The sequence below is a fragment of the Rhinolophus sinicus genome, chromosome 15 (genome assembly GCF_057876585.1).
Source record: "Rhinolophus sinicus isolate RSI-liver-muscle chromosome 15, RSI-T2T, whole genome shotgun sequence".
Taxonomy (NCBI): domain Eukaryota; kingdom Metazoa; phylum Chordata; class Mammalia; order Chiroptera; family Rhinolophidae; genus Rhinolophus; species Rhinolophus sinicus.
This window is the reverse complement of record NC_142515.1, coordinates 114021490-114038159: the sequence shown is the minus strand read 5'-3', so window position 1 is coordinate 114038159 and position 16670 is coordinate 114021490. Positions and strand designations below refer to the sequence as shown.

General features: G+C 38.0%; 1 protein-coding gene across 3 annotated transcripts in view; it reads left to right on the top strand.

Annotated features, from left to right (window-relative positions):
- The window catches only part of ARHGAP10 (Rho GTPase activating protein 10), a 244328-nt gene that overhangs the window by 92569 nt on the left and 135089 nt on the right, over positions 1-16670 (top strand). For all 3 annotated transcript variants that reach the window (XM_074338459.2, XM_074338458.2, XM_019730730.3), the window contains 5 exons: positions 7032-7133; positions 9513-9623; positions 11467-11571; positions 14593-14722; positions 15626-15732. In XM_074338459.2, coding sequence (XP_074194560.1) covers positions 7032-7133; positions 9513-9623; positions 11467-11571; positions 14593-14722; positions 15626-15732 — 555 coding nt within the window. The remainder of the gene's footprint in view (positions 1-7031; positions 7134-9512; positions 9624-11466; positions 11572-14592; positions 14723-15625; positions 15733-16670) is intronic.

The following is a 16670-nucleotide window of genomic DNA, read 5'->3' as shown; positions in this document are numbered from 1 at the left end:
TTTAGTTACTATTAATATTTATGGAATCAATTTTCCTTTAAGTGATTTGTTTAATAATTAGCCGCTTCTTTTTCACGTAGTATTTTAGTGTTTAATGAAGGGTGTGTTTTGAGGGGAGGTCAGGGAGTCCCCCTCCGCCCTCCTCCCCATCTCCCATCCCTCCCTGGGATTATTAGTTGAGCTGCTCCTCGAAGCAGGATTGTGTCCTTTGGCTCCGTAGGAAGACATTGGTGGTCTGGTTTCACATCTGTGACCTGGCCGAGTAATGAGCCTCAGTTTCTTATCTATAGAGGCCTTGGGAGACCTGACTGCTCTGTTTTGTAGTTTTATGATCTGTTTCATCTTGTCTCCTCCAGCTTGTTAAAGCTGGAACATTTTGGTTCTTTTCTCTCTTCACGTGTCATTGGCAGGTGCTGAATGTAAACAATATCCATTACTTCTTTTTCTTATTTTAATGGGTGATGGTGGTGGTGGGCAAGGCTGATAGTCTGGAAATGAAAGATAGTGCGACTTAATGAACACATGTATTTTCTTTTTACGTGCCATTCACCCAACTGGGTTTTCTAAATTTCCGGCCTTGCGTTTTATAGTGACTCATTGTCCCACTCAAACATGCCCACCTTCTGATGCTGTGCTTCGTTGGAGTATATCTTATAAAGCAATTTTCAAAATAAATTGTCATATTAAAAGGAAGAATTATTTTCATAGTTTTTTGTTGACCCCTTGAGCCCGTGACTGGCCAATTTCTATCTTGAAGTCCCCGTTTTATTTCTTCATAGTTCTTCTGGCTTCAAGTTCATGAAAGACTCATCATACATTCATGTTCAGCATGTGTGTTGGCTGTCATGCCTGTTGATGTTACCTGTTCGAGGAGACCAGTCATTGTGGGTCATAGGGAGACACCTTTTTTTCTACTGGCAGTTTTGTAAATTATAAACAGTGGAGACAGGTGTTTTTCTTGCAATATATAAACACCTGTCTCTTTCATTAGATTGTTACATCTTAAAGATAAAAGACTCTGCTTTATTTCTTTATTTTCTACCAGCCTCCACTCTGTCTTACTATATAAGGTATCTAATAAATAACCTATTCTACTGATAATCCCAGAAGAACAAGGAAACGGTTTATAATTTGGATATTTGATTATTGTCTACATCTGTGCTGCCTAAACATTCAATCATATTTTGACAAGCACATGTTGTTACTCCACTGGTTTATCTACTTATATGGGATACTTAAAAATAACTCTATTCTCCTAGGTCAAAGATCGTTTTTGAAACAGCATAAAGCAGTTTTCCTGTGGGGATTAAAAGTAAAAAAAAAAAAAAAAAAGAAAAGTCTATGAAAGTTGACCACAGCAGAATTTTTTGGATATCAATGTCAAAATGTTTATCTTCTCTTTTCTCTTCTCGTTTTTCCCATCTGGTATTGCCCTACCCTTTGCCTTTACACAGAAGCTCTTTCAGTTCTGTTTACTCTTTCCTCCAGTTTCCAGAATCCCAAATACACATTTAACCTGTGGTTTTAATGTCATCTAAACTGTTAGGTGGTTTTATACATTGGATTTTTTAAAAGCCGCGAAGTATTTTTTTCTACTGTTGGCTTCTACACGGATATGTTTTCCTTCAATCATGTCTGTTTGGTTTGGGCTTATCCCTCTGTTCTGTAGGTTCTGCTGCATTTTCTGACGTGCTTGCCAGGTTCTCATCTCTGTTTACAAAGCCCCACTGCCCATCACAGGACACAGGTGGGTCTGTGCTGTGTCATACCAGGTCGCTGGTCAGGGTTCTTTCCTCGAGCCCTAGCTCAGCTCCCTAGCTCAGCTCGTACCTCCTCTGAAGTATTTTACCTTCCCCAGGCGCTTCTCACTTATTCCCACATGTCCACACCCCACTGTGTTGGTAGCCATTGCTCATTAAAGTCGACTTAGTCACAGGAAACGGGTACAGGTACCAAACAACATAGGAGCCCAGGAGATCACATAAAAACTCCGAGAATTTCATAAGAGTTATGGTGGGAGAATTTAGAATTGCTCTTTCAGACATTTGAGTAATGAAAACGTGGCTTCAAGCAAGCAGCTTGCAGAGATCACAGGACACAACTAAATTATATTGATAATAGAGCCTATTCAAATGCTATTTTGCAAAGAGCCAATTACCATTTTAATTCAATTAGAATAAAGCATTTAACCAGAAGCATTGAAAAAGGTGTTCATTTCATATAATATAAGTTACTGCCTCAGCCATTACCAGACCCTCACCCCAAATTTCTTTTATATTTCCAAGACTATGTCTCATGGCTAAATGTTGAATAAAAATTGATTGTCTGAGATTCTGTAACTGTTTATCCAAAGTATGGGTGAAAAAGCAAATCTACCTGAATAATTTTTTAAAATTAAGTTTGGCAGAACGGAGAAGAATGTTGATTTAATTTAATTACATTTCTTTCATTTTAGTAACCAAACATTTATCAATGTCTGTCATGTGGTGTGGTGCCAGAGGTCCTGGGATGCAATTATGAATTTAAGCACTGGCTGGCCTTTAAGAAATTGGCAACTCTTTGGGGGAGTTTGTCAAATAAAAAAAAAGCAGTAAAAACACACTGTGAAACATGCAGTAATAGCCAGAGGTGCTCTGGAACATACCCTGTGAAATCTGCTTTGGAGCGCCAGGAAAATCTGTAGGAAGACCTGCTTCTTCCTAGCTTGAGTGCTGTGTCTGCCCGTTAACTGCATAGCTATGTGATTTGGGGCAAGTTACTCGAGGCCTCTAAGCCTCAGTTTCCCAATCTTTAAAATGAGGTCAATGACACCTGTCTCAGGTTATTTTTAAGATTAAATGCATTTGATGATACATTTCCCGTGTCTAATGTAGGGTCTGGCATACATAGCTGCAATTATTTTATCCCATTTACAGCTTGCTCTGTATCAGCTTACCCAACAAGAACTGCTCAGGTTTTGTCCATTCTCTGTGTGCTGGGCTCAGAGGTGACATGCCAGAGTGCTTCTGGCCAGATGGTGCTAAGGGGATGGAGAGGCGACTGGAGCAACTGCACAAGAAGCCATGGTGACTCTTTGCCATTGTCGGTGCCACTGCAGCCATAGTCTCCCTCCACTCGTCCTCTCACAGGTGTCCCCTGGGCACGTAGTGAGTGTGAAGTCAGGTGCTCAATTCTGTGGGTATAAAAGCTGAATTTTTATCTCTCTGGAGAGGCTGAAAAAACTTAAAGGAAAGAGGGAGAGTGAGGTTGGATAAGACAAATGAAGTGTCAAGTAGGAAAGGTGACATGTGGTGCAGGAGTTAAGGGAGTGTAATAATATATTCCGCACATGTGTTTCCTATGTTCACAGGAGAGGTGGCATTTCACCTGGGCTGTAGGTTGTTGGTGTACTAGGGGAAACTGGCTGGCTTGGCTATACAGGTTTTGTTTTAAAAAGTTCCTCCTGCTAGGTATATTACATGTATGTAGGAATCTTGTTTCTTGTATGTGGTGTCACCCTGCCTCTTTATTAAATAAAAAGGGAGAACAGCTGGAAGCTCTAAGGAAGTGTTTAAGTTCTTCTCGAGACTTGTCATGACTTATTATTTAATGTTTAAAATAAGCCTTTTTATTTCCTTCTCCTAGAGAATTTGTAATATGCAGAAAAATTTTTTAAAAAGTCATCTTGGAACTTGAAAAAATAATTCTTCCCCTTCTTTGGAAACAAAACAAAAAATTCTAATACCTTGTGGAAATGCAGACAATTCACAATTATGTTCAAACTTTTGTGAATTCTTTATATGTTTTTTATCATTTTCCCATGGAAGTCTTAATGTGTGGTTTTAGCAAAACGTTGCTTAATGAACTTTTTTTGTATTATGAATATTTACTTTTCTTACGTATTAATCGCATCTTCTCCCTGCTTTGTTGTTTGCCTTTTAGCTTGTTTATTATTTTTTGATTCCTAGAAGTTTTCAAGGCTTTTTGTTTCCTTTTTGCTCAGAAGGCACTTCTCTATTCTGAGATCCTGTGAAAATATTCTTTTGTATGGCTTCATTTTTTACTTGTGACTCTTTCAATCCATCTGGAATTAATTTTGGTACAAGATGTAGTTCTCCTTCTATTTCCAAGTAGTTAACCAATTATTCCAGTACCATTGGTTGAATAATTTTTTTTTACCCAGTATTTTCACACACACACACACATACACACACACATACACACCCACACACCCACCCACACACCCACACACCCACACACACCTAATGTATTCAACAGATCTGATTATTTAAACTTTGTTTCTTAGGTTTATGAATTCCCTCTAAGATTGATACAGTATATATCTTATCTGTCTGATTATGCTGTTTTAAGTAATAGCTCTTCTTTACCGGGTTTTTTTTTTTTTTTGCATGTGTGATTTTACAACTGATTACAAGCTGACTTCCTGGGAGTCATATTTAACCTATAAACATAATTTTGTTTGGCTTACTCATGTTAAAATTAAAAAAAAAAATTGTTGCTACCATAAATATGACTGGGTTTTTCAGTCGTTAAAGAGAAATCAGATAAAACATGGCCTGTAGTCTGGGCCTATGTTTCCATATGACAAATCTGCTGGAGCTGTGTTATGGCTGCCTTCCCGTCTAGAGCACATGAAGGCTGCTCTCTGGCTTGCCGTGTCTTCACTTCTACTTAATAAGTTCTAATTCCACCTTGCTTCATTCCTGACCCAGACGCACTTGAGTTTATAATGCAGTGTTACAAAAATTTTTTTCATTGTATTTAATTTAATTTGATCCCTGATAGAACCTTTTGCCTTATGTTGCTCAATTTCTTTTATATATTATGTGTGTGTGTATTATGTAATAATATATTCCACACATGTGTTTCCTATGTTGCAGTGTTAAAGAAACATATTATTTCAGCACAAAAAGTTATATGAGCAGAGACACAGAATAATGTTTTATAATGGCATTGAGGACAACTGTAGGAAGAGATAATTAAGTTTTAAGACTCAAAACCAAAACAGCAGCATTTGTATAATACCATACCATGTGGGAACGGACATATTTCCACGCACATTGGTGGGCGTAATTTTGTTTCTTGGCTAAATTCTTTCTTCACAGAGCCTTGATACAACCATTTTCTTTCATTCCCAACTTTACCCACATCTTAATTTACATACCCCCCTGTTTTGGAGTGTGCTGGGCGTTTTGATGCAGACTTTAGCATCACTGCTTCTTTTGTCTTGTGCTGTGATTCAGACGAAATCAAATGAGTAAAAATGTTTTCAGTATTTTTGGTTAAGTAGTCATTGCAAAGATGGTGAACATTCTTTACTAGATGGTCTTGTGTTGCAGTGATCTTCCTGTCAGTGCAGTGGCATGACTTCTGTTGCTGTTCTGTTTAAACCTGAAAAACTGATGCTCAGAGAATGCTGTGACACTGGGGCAGGGTCACAGCGTCCTAAGTGACCAGGGCTAGAACTTGAGACCTCTGCACTCTACAATATCAACTTCTTAAAATAGCGGAGATTTTGAAATAATGGCCATAGGTTTGTTTTCCTTGATTTTTTCTGTTAGTTATTAAAATAACTGATGAAGACAGTAATAATGAAAAGCAGAAGACAGAGGAACCAAATAGTAATGCCATAAATAAAAATAAACATAAAAGTTATAAATTAAACCCAGGGCATAAAGAAAAAGTGCCTCTGTTTCTCAAAAATTTCAAATTTTCTTACACATAAGTGAATCATAGGATCACAGAATATTAGGGTTGGATTTATGAGTGAGCTAAAAAAATAAATAAAATAAATCCCTGATCTTTTCAAGAAGAAAACTAAGGTTCTCTGTTGTTAAATGCTTTCCCCCCCCCCAAAGTTGTGCAGCTAGTTTGTAATTAAACTTGCAGTAGAAATGGGAAGAAATATCCGTTCCTGAGTCTTTCTTTCCTCCTTTAATGTGGGGATTAATTGAGGACCTTCAGGGGAGCTGGTAGAGGCTCTGTCCTAGGTTCCTACAACAACCATTTTGTTATCCCATGTAGTGAAGAAAATAATGATAAAGGCGAAGAAATAGAATTTATGTGCTTTATTCCATCTCTTTGCCTAATAGCAAAAACATCATACCAGAAAGGGCTGACCTAGGTCGTTATTTTTACTTTAGAAAATAGAAGTTGGAAAATAGGGAAGAGAATGTTCCTTTGCAGGAGGCCTTGGAGAATTAGGGAGAGCTTCAAGGTAATGGAAACATTTTGATAGGGTGAGGACATAGTGTGCTGTCATTGGTGCTCAGAAATGTTTACTAAAAATCTGCTTCAGTTGTTAGTATTAGGGGAGGTAGACTGTCTTCTCTGCGTTTAACGTTTTGGTTACTTGTTTTGCAAAAGGAAAGCAAAGACTAGTTGTAGGCAGTCAGAAATGTTTGTAATGTTCTCCACAGGGCCTCAGTACAAGTACGTCAGTATTATTTTAGGTTTTTTGATAGTGTTCTAGAAATCATTGCTAAGGGTGGGAAGACATGACATTTCTGCTCAGAGGATCTTATATTCATACTGGACAGTGAGGGAAACCCTTTCCCAAGAGGTTTCTTTTTCCCCCCAATGTAATGGTGATTTTTTTATGGAGAGAAAAACTTAGTTTTAAATGAATTCAATATCCATGCCAAAATCTGTGGCAAGTTTCATTTTTAAGCTTAACGTTCTTATTATGTGTTCTTCTTTTTAAATTTTTTAAAAATGAGGGACAAGTGACAGGACATTAATTCTAAACACTGATAAGGAGAAAGAGTTGAAAAATAACAGACTTGGTAAAAAGCCCATTAAAGGAAGAAACAAAAAGATAAGTGACTCTTGAATTCTAATGCTGTCTTAGTGATTAATAAACAGTGGCCTGGGTACAGATAGATTTTTTTCAGATAATTTTATCACACTAAATTTATGGTACTTTTTTTTTTTTCAGAATATTTTCATATTTTGAGCTTCCCAGTGGATTTACTATGTGCATGCATTTTTTCCTGTTGAATCATAGTTGTCTGTGTTTTTCTCATTTGTAGGAAGAAAAAAAGAAGTTTGACAAAGAGACAGAAAAGAACTATAGCCTAATTGATAAGCATTTGAATTTATCAGCAAAAAAGAAAGACTCACATTTACAAGAGGTATTGTTTTTATTTTTCTGTTAATTTGTTTCTAAAATTTAATAAGCAGTGCATACCTTTTTAAAAATTTTAAAAAATTTATTGGGGTGGCATTGGTTAATAAGATTATATAAGTTTCAAGTGTACAATTCTATAATACATCATCTGTATTGCATTGTGTGCCCATCACTGTATATTTGCATATCTTTTTTTTCAGGTGCTTTTCTTTTGAAAACTTTTCATCTAGGATTATTAGAGATGGAAAAAAATGAACACGTATTCCCATCAATTAAGAAAAAAGAGTTCTTGTGGGAAAAGACACAAAATAATTAATACATCTTATAGTGATTAAGTATGGATTCATAGTATTAAAATCTTTGATTCTGAGTATTTTCATAGGAACAATTTTAACCATCATTACTGAAGAGCAGATATTTTTAGGAATAGATTAATTGATTGGCTTTCAAGATTTCTTGAAGAAATGAATTTAATAAGCTCATATACCATTTTGGTTTTATGTGAAGGCAGCGTTAATCTGATTTAATGCTGAAAATTTGGGAGGTTTTGATTCATTGGAAGGAGAACATCTGTTTAACTTTTGTTAATAGACTCATTTTTTTTTTTTTTGGAGGCACCACACGTAAGGAGAAAGGAATTTATATTTTAATCTTTCATCTTCTCTATCTCTTCTAAAATTCCTGCCACTTGCTTTTCCTTTCTCGCACGCATGAATGGAAACTCAATGGTTTACAATTTGGAACATATGCTTTCATGAAAAACAAGGCTATTTGCAGCTGGGAGGCTCTTAACTCATCCCACAAGAGTGTGATTTTCTTTTTCTCGTTTATTTTTAAACACATAAAAAATCTGGGTATAATATACCACTATAATATATATTTACGGAAGAATCATCAAAAAGACACTAACAAATTGACTCTAGTATAAACCTGGGTTATATTTAAAATGTCAGATATTTAGTTGCAAACTGGGTGTGCGTGTGTGTGGTCATGTTGACATTACCCACATGTCATTCTCTTTTGTCTCTTTAATACCTTTGACTGACATTTGGATGGCATTCGACAGTTTATAAGAGAGAAAGGAGCTTTTATACCTCTTAATCTCACTACAATACTGTAGGTAGGTGGGGTTCCCTCCATTCTCTCCATGTTTCGTACTATATAGAAAACCACGCAATTGTTACATCTGCTCCCTCATCCCCTACTCTGTCAATTTTAAAATGACAGCTGTTTTTATAGGTTGTCTTCATGCTACCTCTCTTCTCCCCTTATCTTTCTTTTCAGGTATCCTGAAGGGATTTTCATGCCCGGAGTTAATTTCCGCTTCCACTTCACTGTTGAATTAGGTTATCTCATTCTAAACCTTGCTTAGGCAGAATGTTCAGAGCCATCCTTCGCCCTGTCCCTCACATCCCACACCTGTCAGTGTGTCTTCTTTAGTTTCAGAATATACTCAGAATATAGCCTCTTCGTCTGACTGCCATCACCCTGGCCCATGCTGCCGGCATCTCTCAACAGATTACTGCAAAGTCCTCCTAATTGGCCTCCCTGCTCCCACCAATGTATTCCTGGTTTATCTTATGTCCAACCAGCCCAGTGAGCCTTCGTGTTGCTCCTCTTCTCAGTCCCTTCTGATAACTCCCTCCGAGGCCCAGGGCCCCACCCTCCCTGACCTGACACCCCCACGGAACTACACTCCTCTCCCACTTTCTTTCTAGTTAGACGAGATTAGCTAGGACCGTTTTTCAAAGAAGTCCCCTGACTCTTGTGCCCGTTCACTCCCCGGGGATAAGACCGTGTGCGGGCTTAGGAGCGTAACTTCCCGCATTGGGGCTTCAGGCCCTGACCTGCCTTTGAGAGCCTGGCTCTGGAGATGAGGTCCATTGCTGCCACTTTTTCACCTGCTGCCTTCGCTCCCTAATGCTGATGTGACTGGAACTTCCCCCACCCTTTTTCCCAGGCCGACCTCAGACTTAGAGGATTTGTTAATGGAAATGATGTTTATGTGATTTGGATTCTGTGTGTGTAGTTCAACCTTGGATGTCAGTTGTTTGGGTGAGTTTTTCATGAAGAGCCTTACTGTTTGAGCTTCAATCCTTTGGGGTCAACCTCATCATAGAGAGCAGGGGCCGGCAACCTTTTTCTGCAGAGTCAGACAGTAAATATGTTAGACGTTCGCAGACCGTGAGGTCCCGAGTACCTGCTCAGTTTGGTTGTAGCAGGAAAGTAGCCATAGAAAGTACACAAATGAATAGTTATGACTATGTTCCAATACAGCTTTATTTAGGAAAACAGGCAGCAGACTGTAGTTTCTCTGACCTCTGATCAAGAGTTTCACTCCTCACTGTCTCTAATTTGACCAGCCTCAATTATGTTAATTCAGGCAGACATCCAAGTGGAGCAGAACCGGCAGCACTTTTATGAACTGTCTCTTGAATATGTATGTAAGCTTCAGGAAATCCAAGAGAGAAAGAAGTTTGAGTTTGTGGAACCTGTAAGTATTATAGCAGGCTGTTCTGCTACTGGATTTTTGTGATAGCATAGACATGCTTTTCTTTTCAGACCTAATCTATGATTGCTAGAGGCTGTAGTGCAGACATATGAAGTAAGACATCATAAATTGTAAAAGGTGGACGCAGATAGCCACAAAGGCAAGGAATCACTGACAGGTCAGTGGTTCTCAGCTTTAGTTGCACAGCAACATGCAATGAATAGTATTTCTTTTGCTACGTGGTCTCAAGAGCTCTGAAATCAGATGCATTATCTGCCATCCTTTTGTAGTTCCATCCTTTAATGAAAATCCCCGTAAAAGAATTTATATTGGAATGTGCGTGAGAGTGGGGTTGCTGGTGTGATAAACTTCACTCCACTCAAGTCTGTTTCTAAAGCACGTACACCAATCCAGACTTTGGCACTTTCAACAATTACTGGTAACGAATTATTTCTAAAACTAGTCACAATGTGTATGGCAACCTAAGTTAAGAACTAGTGTGTGGAACATTTGAAACTATTTTGTGCGTTACTCTGACCTTTCTTTATACTTATTTTAGAAACACATGATTTTTGTTTGTGCTTATAGATAGGTATTCTAATAGCTTCCGTTCTTTATGTACTAATGTCTATGCACATACATGAATATGTTTATTTTCTGAATCAAAATATAAAGGGTATTTCATACGGTGGGTTTTAGCAAGAAAATCGAGAAACTGCAATTCATGAGTCTCAATTTAAATTTTAATTTGAAAGTAGATGTTTGTGTGATTTTTTTAAAAAACATAGCTTTAGTGCGATATAATTCACATACCTTGCAATTGACCCATTGTGTCTATAATTTTGAGAAACAAAAAAGTAATCAGGTAATGATTAATTAAAAATTGACATTCATGGAAGCTATAGTCCAATTGGAGTACTAGAATGAACCTAAATTAGAGAAAACAAATTATCCTTCTTAAAGCTTTCTTGTTATGTGAAATGACAACAACGGACTACATTTATAGAGTGTTTACAGTGATCACGCATTGTTCATGTCATTGTTCTTAGTCCTTTACTGTGTTCATGCATTTTGTCCCTTCCAGTAACTGAATAAGGAGATATTTTTATTATCTCAGCAAATAAGGAAATTGAAGTTGGGAAAGTTTCAGTAATTTGCCCAAGGTGTCATAACATTGTTGATGTTGGGAATTCACCCTGCTGGCCCCTTGACTCAGAGTCCCAAAGTCCTAATCATTCCCCTAGATGACATCTGAAGAAAATGAATTTCAGGGTTTCCTAACTCTCACCCTACATCACTTTACTCGCTTAGATTTGATCATCTGTGGGGCAGGAGTTGCTGCTTTCTTTCTAATCAAGAAGGGCAGGTAGAGAGTAGGTAGGGCTTAATTACCCGCCTGCCTCTGCCCCTCTCTGCCTGGTCACCACCGAATGTCCTGGTCAGCAAAGCAGGGAGGTTGCCCTGGATATGCCGTTGGAAAGAGCTGTTAGCTGTTTGATTCTGTGATTTCGTGTTCCTTGTAGCTTCTACTGACCTACAGTGAAAGGTTTCAGTTATAAATGAATATAGGCATTCTCGATTAAAGACAACATTTCTTCTAGACGGCATATTATAAGAGCTGTATAATGCCTCTGCTATTTAAAGAAAAATTATAAAGCCTTCTTTTTTTATAAGGACAAATGAATAAATAACATACAGCTAGGTTTAATTGAATTCTAGTGACTTCCTTTTATTTTACTTCGGTAGAATCACAGTGAGATGTGGGGGTGGGGATAAGTGGCTGTTTTTATTCTCCCCCTCCCCACCCCGAGTTTTTGTGTGCTAATGTCGCTCTTCTTTGTCTTAGATGCTGTCATTTTTTCAGGGAATGTTTACTTTCTATCATCAAGGCCACGAACTTGCCAAAGACTTCAATCACTACAAAATGGAACTACAGATCAACATTCAGAATGTAAGGAAATGAAAGCTTTCTGGTATCCCAGGTGTTTGAGATGCGAATTTTGAACTGTTCTCTTAGATGAAAAGCCTTGCACTAAGACCAGGCTGATCGCTTGGTACTGAGAAGCTAAGGCTGCATTGCCACCTTCTGGTTGCTTCTCAGTGTAGCAAACGTCTCTCCAACTGGGTGAGGCTCAGGGAACTCTGCCGCCTGGTGGCTCTTTTTTTATTCCATGTAATTTATTTTTCTATGGTTTTCAGAAACGTCACTAAGTATGTTTTTATAATCAAAAGTCACATAATTTGTTTATTTTTAATTTTTAGTTCTCCAGTTTTATTGAGATATAATTGACAGACAATACTGTGTAAGTTTAAGGTCTGTAACACAGTTACTTGACTTACATATATGGCAAAATGATGGCCACAGTAAGTTTAGTTAATGTCCATCACCTTATACAGTTACCCCCCCCCATTTTTTTTCCTTGTGGTGAGAAATCTTAGGATCTGCTCTTCTATCAGCTTTTAAATATCCTATACAGAACTGTTAACTATAGTCAGACTGCACTTTTTGTAGCAGTTCTAAGGATAAGCTTTGTAATGTAACTGTGAGTCCTCTATGTAAAAAGCAGACAAAAGAGCTTTCTACTTTAGATTTAAGGCAGTTCAATTATAACAATCTGAGTTTTTTCTCTTGTACCTGTATATCTTACTTGAATTTTTTTCCCAGGTAGACTTATGGCACGAGGAATTTTTTCCCTGTGTTTTAGGCATATTCACTAATGTATTGTGTTCACAGTTGCTGTTTGCTTTATTTTTGTGGAAAATACAGGCTTTTGATTAGGTCTTGGAGAAAGAGATTTTGGAGAACTTTATCTGTTAAACAATATAATGTATGTGATTTTGATCAGAAGGTGGTAGATGTGTTTCTTCTCAATACTGTAGTTGATTTTGGAAGTGAAAAGCTATTCAGGTTATGTTTAGTACAATTTTAGACCTTGTTAGAAAGACAGTGAATTTTGGGACAAACTCTTAGTCTACACTCAAAAGACATTCAAGTAGAAGAATAGGAATCTCTGTGCTGTTTGCTGCCTGACTTTAAATTTCTTCAAATCTTAGAAATTGAGTATGAATGTTTTCTGTGTAGGTTTTGTTTCTATGCTTTTTAGTTCTCTACATTTGGGAATATAGGTAATAAAATCTCTTGAATTTTGTAAATCATGTCAGTTTGTATTTGTGCATTGTTTAGACATTCAACTGGATTAAATGACTAAAAGAGTAAATCCCCCTCCCCATCAATGCATATAATGTAACAGAATTTTAAAAAATAACACAATGTATATATAGATTAGTCCTAACTTCCAAATATCTCTGTAAGTGGTAGAGTATTTAGTCCAGTGGTTCTGCGACTTTTCAGAATACTTTTGCAGGCAGCAGAACACAGTGTTGTAAAAAGAGCATTACATAGTTTAGAAGATTAGATTATCCTGATTTCTTCCCTGCACTGACTGGCTGTCTAACTTGTGGAAATTCACTTTTTCTGTCTGGACCTCATCTATCAAGTGCAGGGCTGGCTTTGATGAGAACCTTCAGACAGAACTGGATCTATAGTTGTGGGGCCAGCCTTCAACAAGAAGGCACGGCGGAGCCCCTTGTTAAACAATGAAGCATTTCAGGACAGCAGCAGAGCATTACGCCAAGTGGGAGATCTGAGCACGGGTCCCTGTGTGAGTGCACAGACTGCACACCCTGGAGGCCAGCTGTGTCTCAGCATCTGGGGTGACTGAGACAGAGAAAAACATCAACCTGGGACTCCTTTTTGAATCAGAAAGCAAGGGATTACTCAGAATTAGGGGGCGTGTCAGAAGGCACTGGAGCCAGCCAGAAGGGGCCCCACTGGTCAAATCTAGGACAGTGTTAGAATTAGCATAAATAATGAGAGTATTGGGTACAACTCATGTGGTAAATAGGAGTGTGGGTGGGTGGGTGGGTGGGTGGGTATGGCATCTTAACATATATGGCATGCATATATATTTGTATGTATAGATGTATATGTATAACACACACAGACACACACAAACACAGAGGGAGAGAAGTGAGGATTTGGAGGGACTCTCAGCCAAGTGACGAAGAAGGAGAATAAAGTCGGTATAATCAGTATTAAGATGGGGACATGAGACATGGGTGGCGAGAAGGAACTGACCATCAACAAATGAGTCCCACCTCTCTGTAGTCCTGCAAGGAGTCATTTTCATCTCAGCTCCTCCACCGTTTCACATTAGCAGTTTTTCGGTATTAATACAGTTATTTTTGAGGATGGGTGGCAGAGATATTCATAAACTCACCAGTGCTGACTCATCAGTCGCTTAGGTAATTTTGTTGCTTTGCCTTGTATGTGCGTTGTCAGTGTAGCCACTTGACAGAGACATTGGCAAACCAAGTGTCCTGTGGGTCAGAAATGTGCTTGGTCGCCTCAGATATCAGACATTATTTGTAGGTGAGATTTTTTTCTTCTTTTTGTGAGAAGAACTGTCATTTTCAAGTGCAATTGCCATGGCCTCAGAAAAAAATGACACTCTCATTTATTTATTAGTTTAAAAGAAGAATTAAGTTTTTAAGATTCTGATCACTTACCCATGTTGCTAATATAATAGTGATAATGAATCAGATTGATTGTTACAAAGGAAAGACTTCCCAGATGGATATTTTATGACCTATTTTTCTTTCAATTCTAAGATTTAGTGATATTGTGTGACTTGGATGCAGAGATTCTTATGTTGAATAATACAATTATTTTTGATGTTAGCAAGGTTCAAAAGTCAATAACCCCGTTACCTTGACTACTCTGTTGGCTACTTTACCACTATGTTTTATTTTCTTTTCTCAACAAAAGACACACTGGAAAGAATGGGTATGTTTTGAGAAATTAATAGAAGAATACTACAATTTAATTATAGTTATCCAGAGACTTAAAAATATACGTGAAAAAAATCATGTAAGAACTTAAAACTTACGTGTGTGTTTTAATCTCTTTCAGACGAGGAATCGTTTTGAAGGAACACGGTCAGAAGTGGAAGAGCTTATGAACAAAATCAGACAGAATCCCAGAGACCACAAACGAGCAAGTCAGTTCACAGCAGAAGGCTACCTGTATGTACAGGAAAAAAGTAAGAGGCCTCCAATAGTAATGAATAGCTCATTGAAAATTATTTTATAGCCTCTTATTGTAATTACTCTGACATTTTTGAAATAATTATTCCTACCACTTTCTTTGCCCCCTCCTATCCTAGAAGGTGTATTTTACATTTTGGGGGAAGACACAGTCCTGCTTTAGGAGGGGGCGGTGAGGTTAGGAACTCTGTGAGCACCTTGCTTTCCAGCCACACCCCTGAGTCCTGCACCCCACTGTTAAAACTTGCTTGTAAGGGAGCCAGAACTTGGTGTAAGGCTGAAGCGGCAGGTCCTCTTTTCCCCTTTTGCCTCACCCCATCCTTATCACTAACACACATACACACACACACACACACACACACACACACAAACACGCTCTCTCTCTCACAGTTGTCCCTCAGTATTCTCGGGGGGTTGGTTCCAGGACCCCCCAGATACCAAAATCCTTGGATGTTCAAGTCCCTTGTATAAAATGCTGTGAAACACTGCATGCCCCATGTGTGTACCCTCCCGCCTCCCCCACAAGCTGCTTCTCCAAGTTAAAGTCAAGAGGGACACGCTTGTGTTTTTCCTTCACGTCCTTTCTTTCCACACCAATCTGAGAGAGTTTTTTCTTACTGTAATTGTCAGGTTGATTGCAGATGGCTGTAAACTATGTCTTTAAGTCCCTTCTGTGTTGCTGAAAACTAATAGGACCTTTTCTCCAGCGATCTCTGAGGCTTCTTATTCCCCTCATTTTTCCCTTTTTTTTTTTAGAACCATTTAGTGTTTCTGGTTTGTTTCCTTGAACTGTCTTAGTTGCTGCTTTATTGGGTTTTTTCCTCTTTCATGATGTGTTTGGAACTCTGCATATTTGCTTATTTATGAGGAAAAATCGAAAGTTCTGTTTCTTATTGCAGGGCCTGCTCCATTTGGTTCCAGTTGGGTCAAACACTACTGCATGTATCGGAAAGCGGCCAAGAAATTCAACATAATCCCATTTGAGCACAGATCTGGGGGGAAACTTGTAAGTAATTTGATTTTACATTTTGTATTCTATGTGAGGGAGTCTTTGAGGGTGTTGTTTTAATGGTATTTATATTCATTAATGATAAATACATTTTATTTTGTGTTCAGGATTAAAAGCTTTTTTTTGTTTTGTTTCTAAATAAAATAGGCTAGAAAACAAAAATTCGTGTTTTCTGATGTGAGTGCATGGGTTTTTATGGTCAATTTTTTTTTTTTAAGGTTAGAATTCTTTTATGTCCTTGTTATTGGACAATAAAATTAACAACTACTACAAGCTTTCATGAGTCAGTGGTCTGACTTGACACAGAAAATCTGACATGCACACAGATATTCACACCCTGAAAACATAGAGTAGATGATCTATAATGAATTTTACTGTTTTTCACTTAGGCTTTCCAAGATCTGTCTTAGGTATTCCCCATTTAGTTCACTTCTCTCATAACAATAGCAAAAATAATGCACGCTAGCAAGAAAAGGGCCAGGCGCCCATGGGTGTTGGCTCTGCAGGAAAGGTGATCTTTATATGTGTTTTAAATAGAACCTGCAGCTCATAGCAATACTCTGGAGTCTGATACCAGTGTGGAACATCATTGGTTAACACATTTTAGGAAAGAAGGTCAATTCCTTGCTTGCTGGGTGGCTAGGCATGATTTTGTTTGTGTGAATACAGAACTAACCCAAGTTTACTGTCTATGTGCATATACTTTGTAGCTTCCTGGAAAACAATATATATTTAAAGCAGCTTATAATACAAGTACATTTTTGTAATAATGAAATAGACTTGGAAACTCAAGGGTATGGGGCAGAGGAAGAAGTGGGGATGATACTCGGAAAGCTGGTAGAGTTAGGATTGAGCGTGAGGGTAGAGTCTGTTTCCTGTCAGAGCTAACTCACATCCTAAGATACGTCTGCTCTGTGATGCCTGTCTCTTTCAGC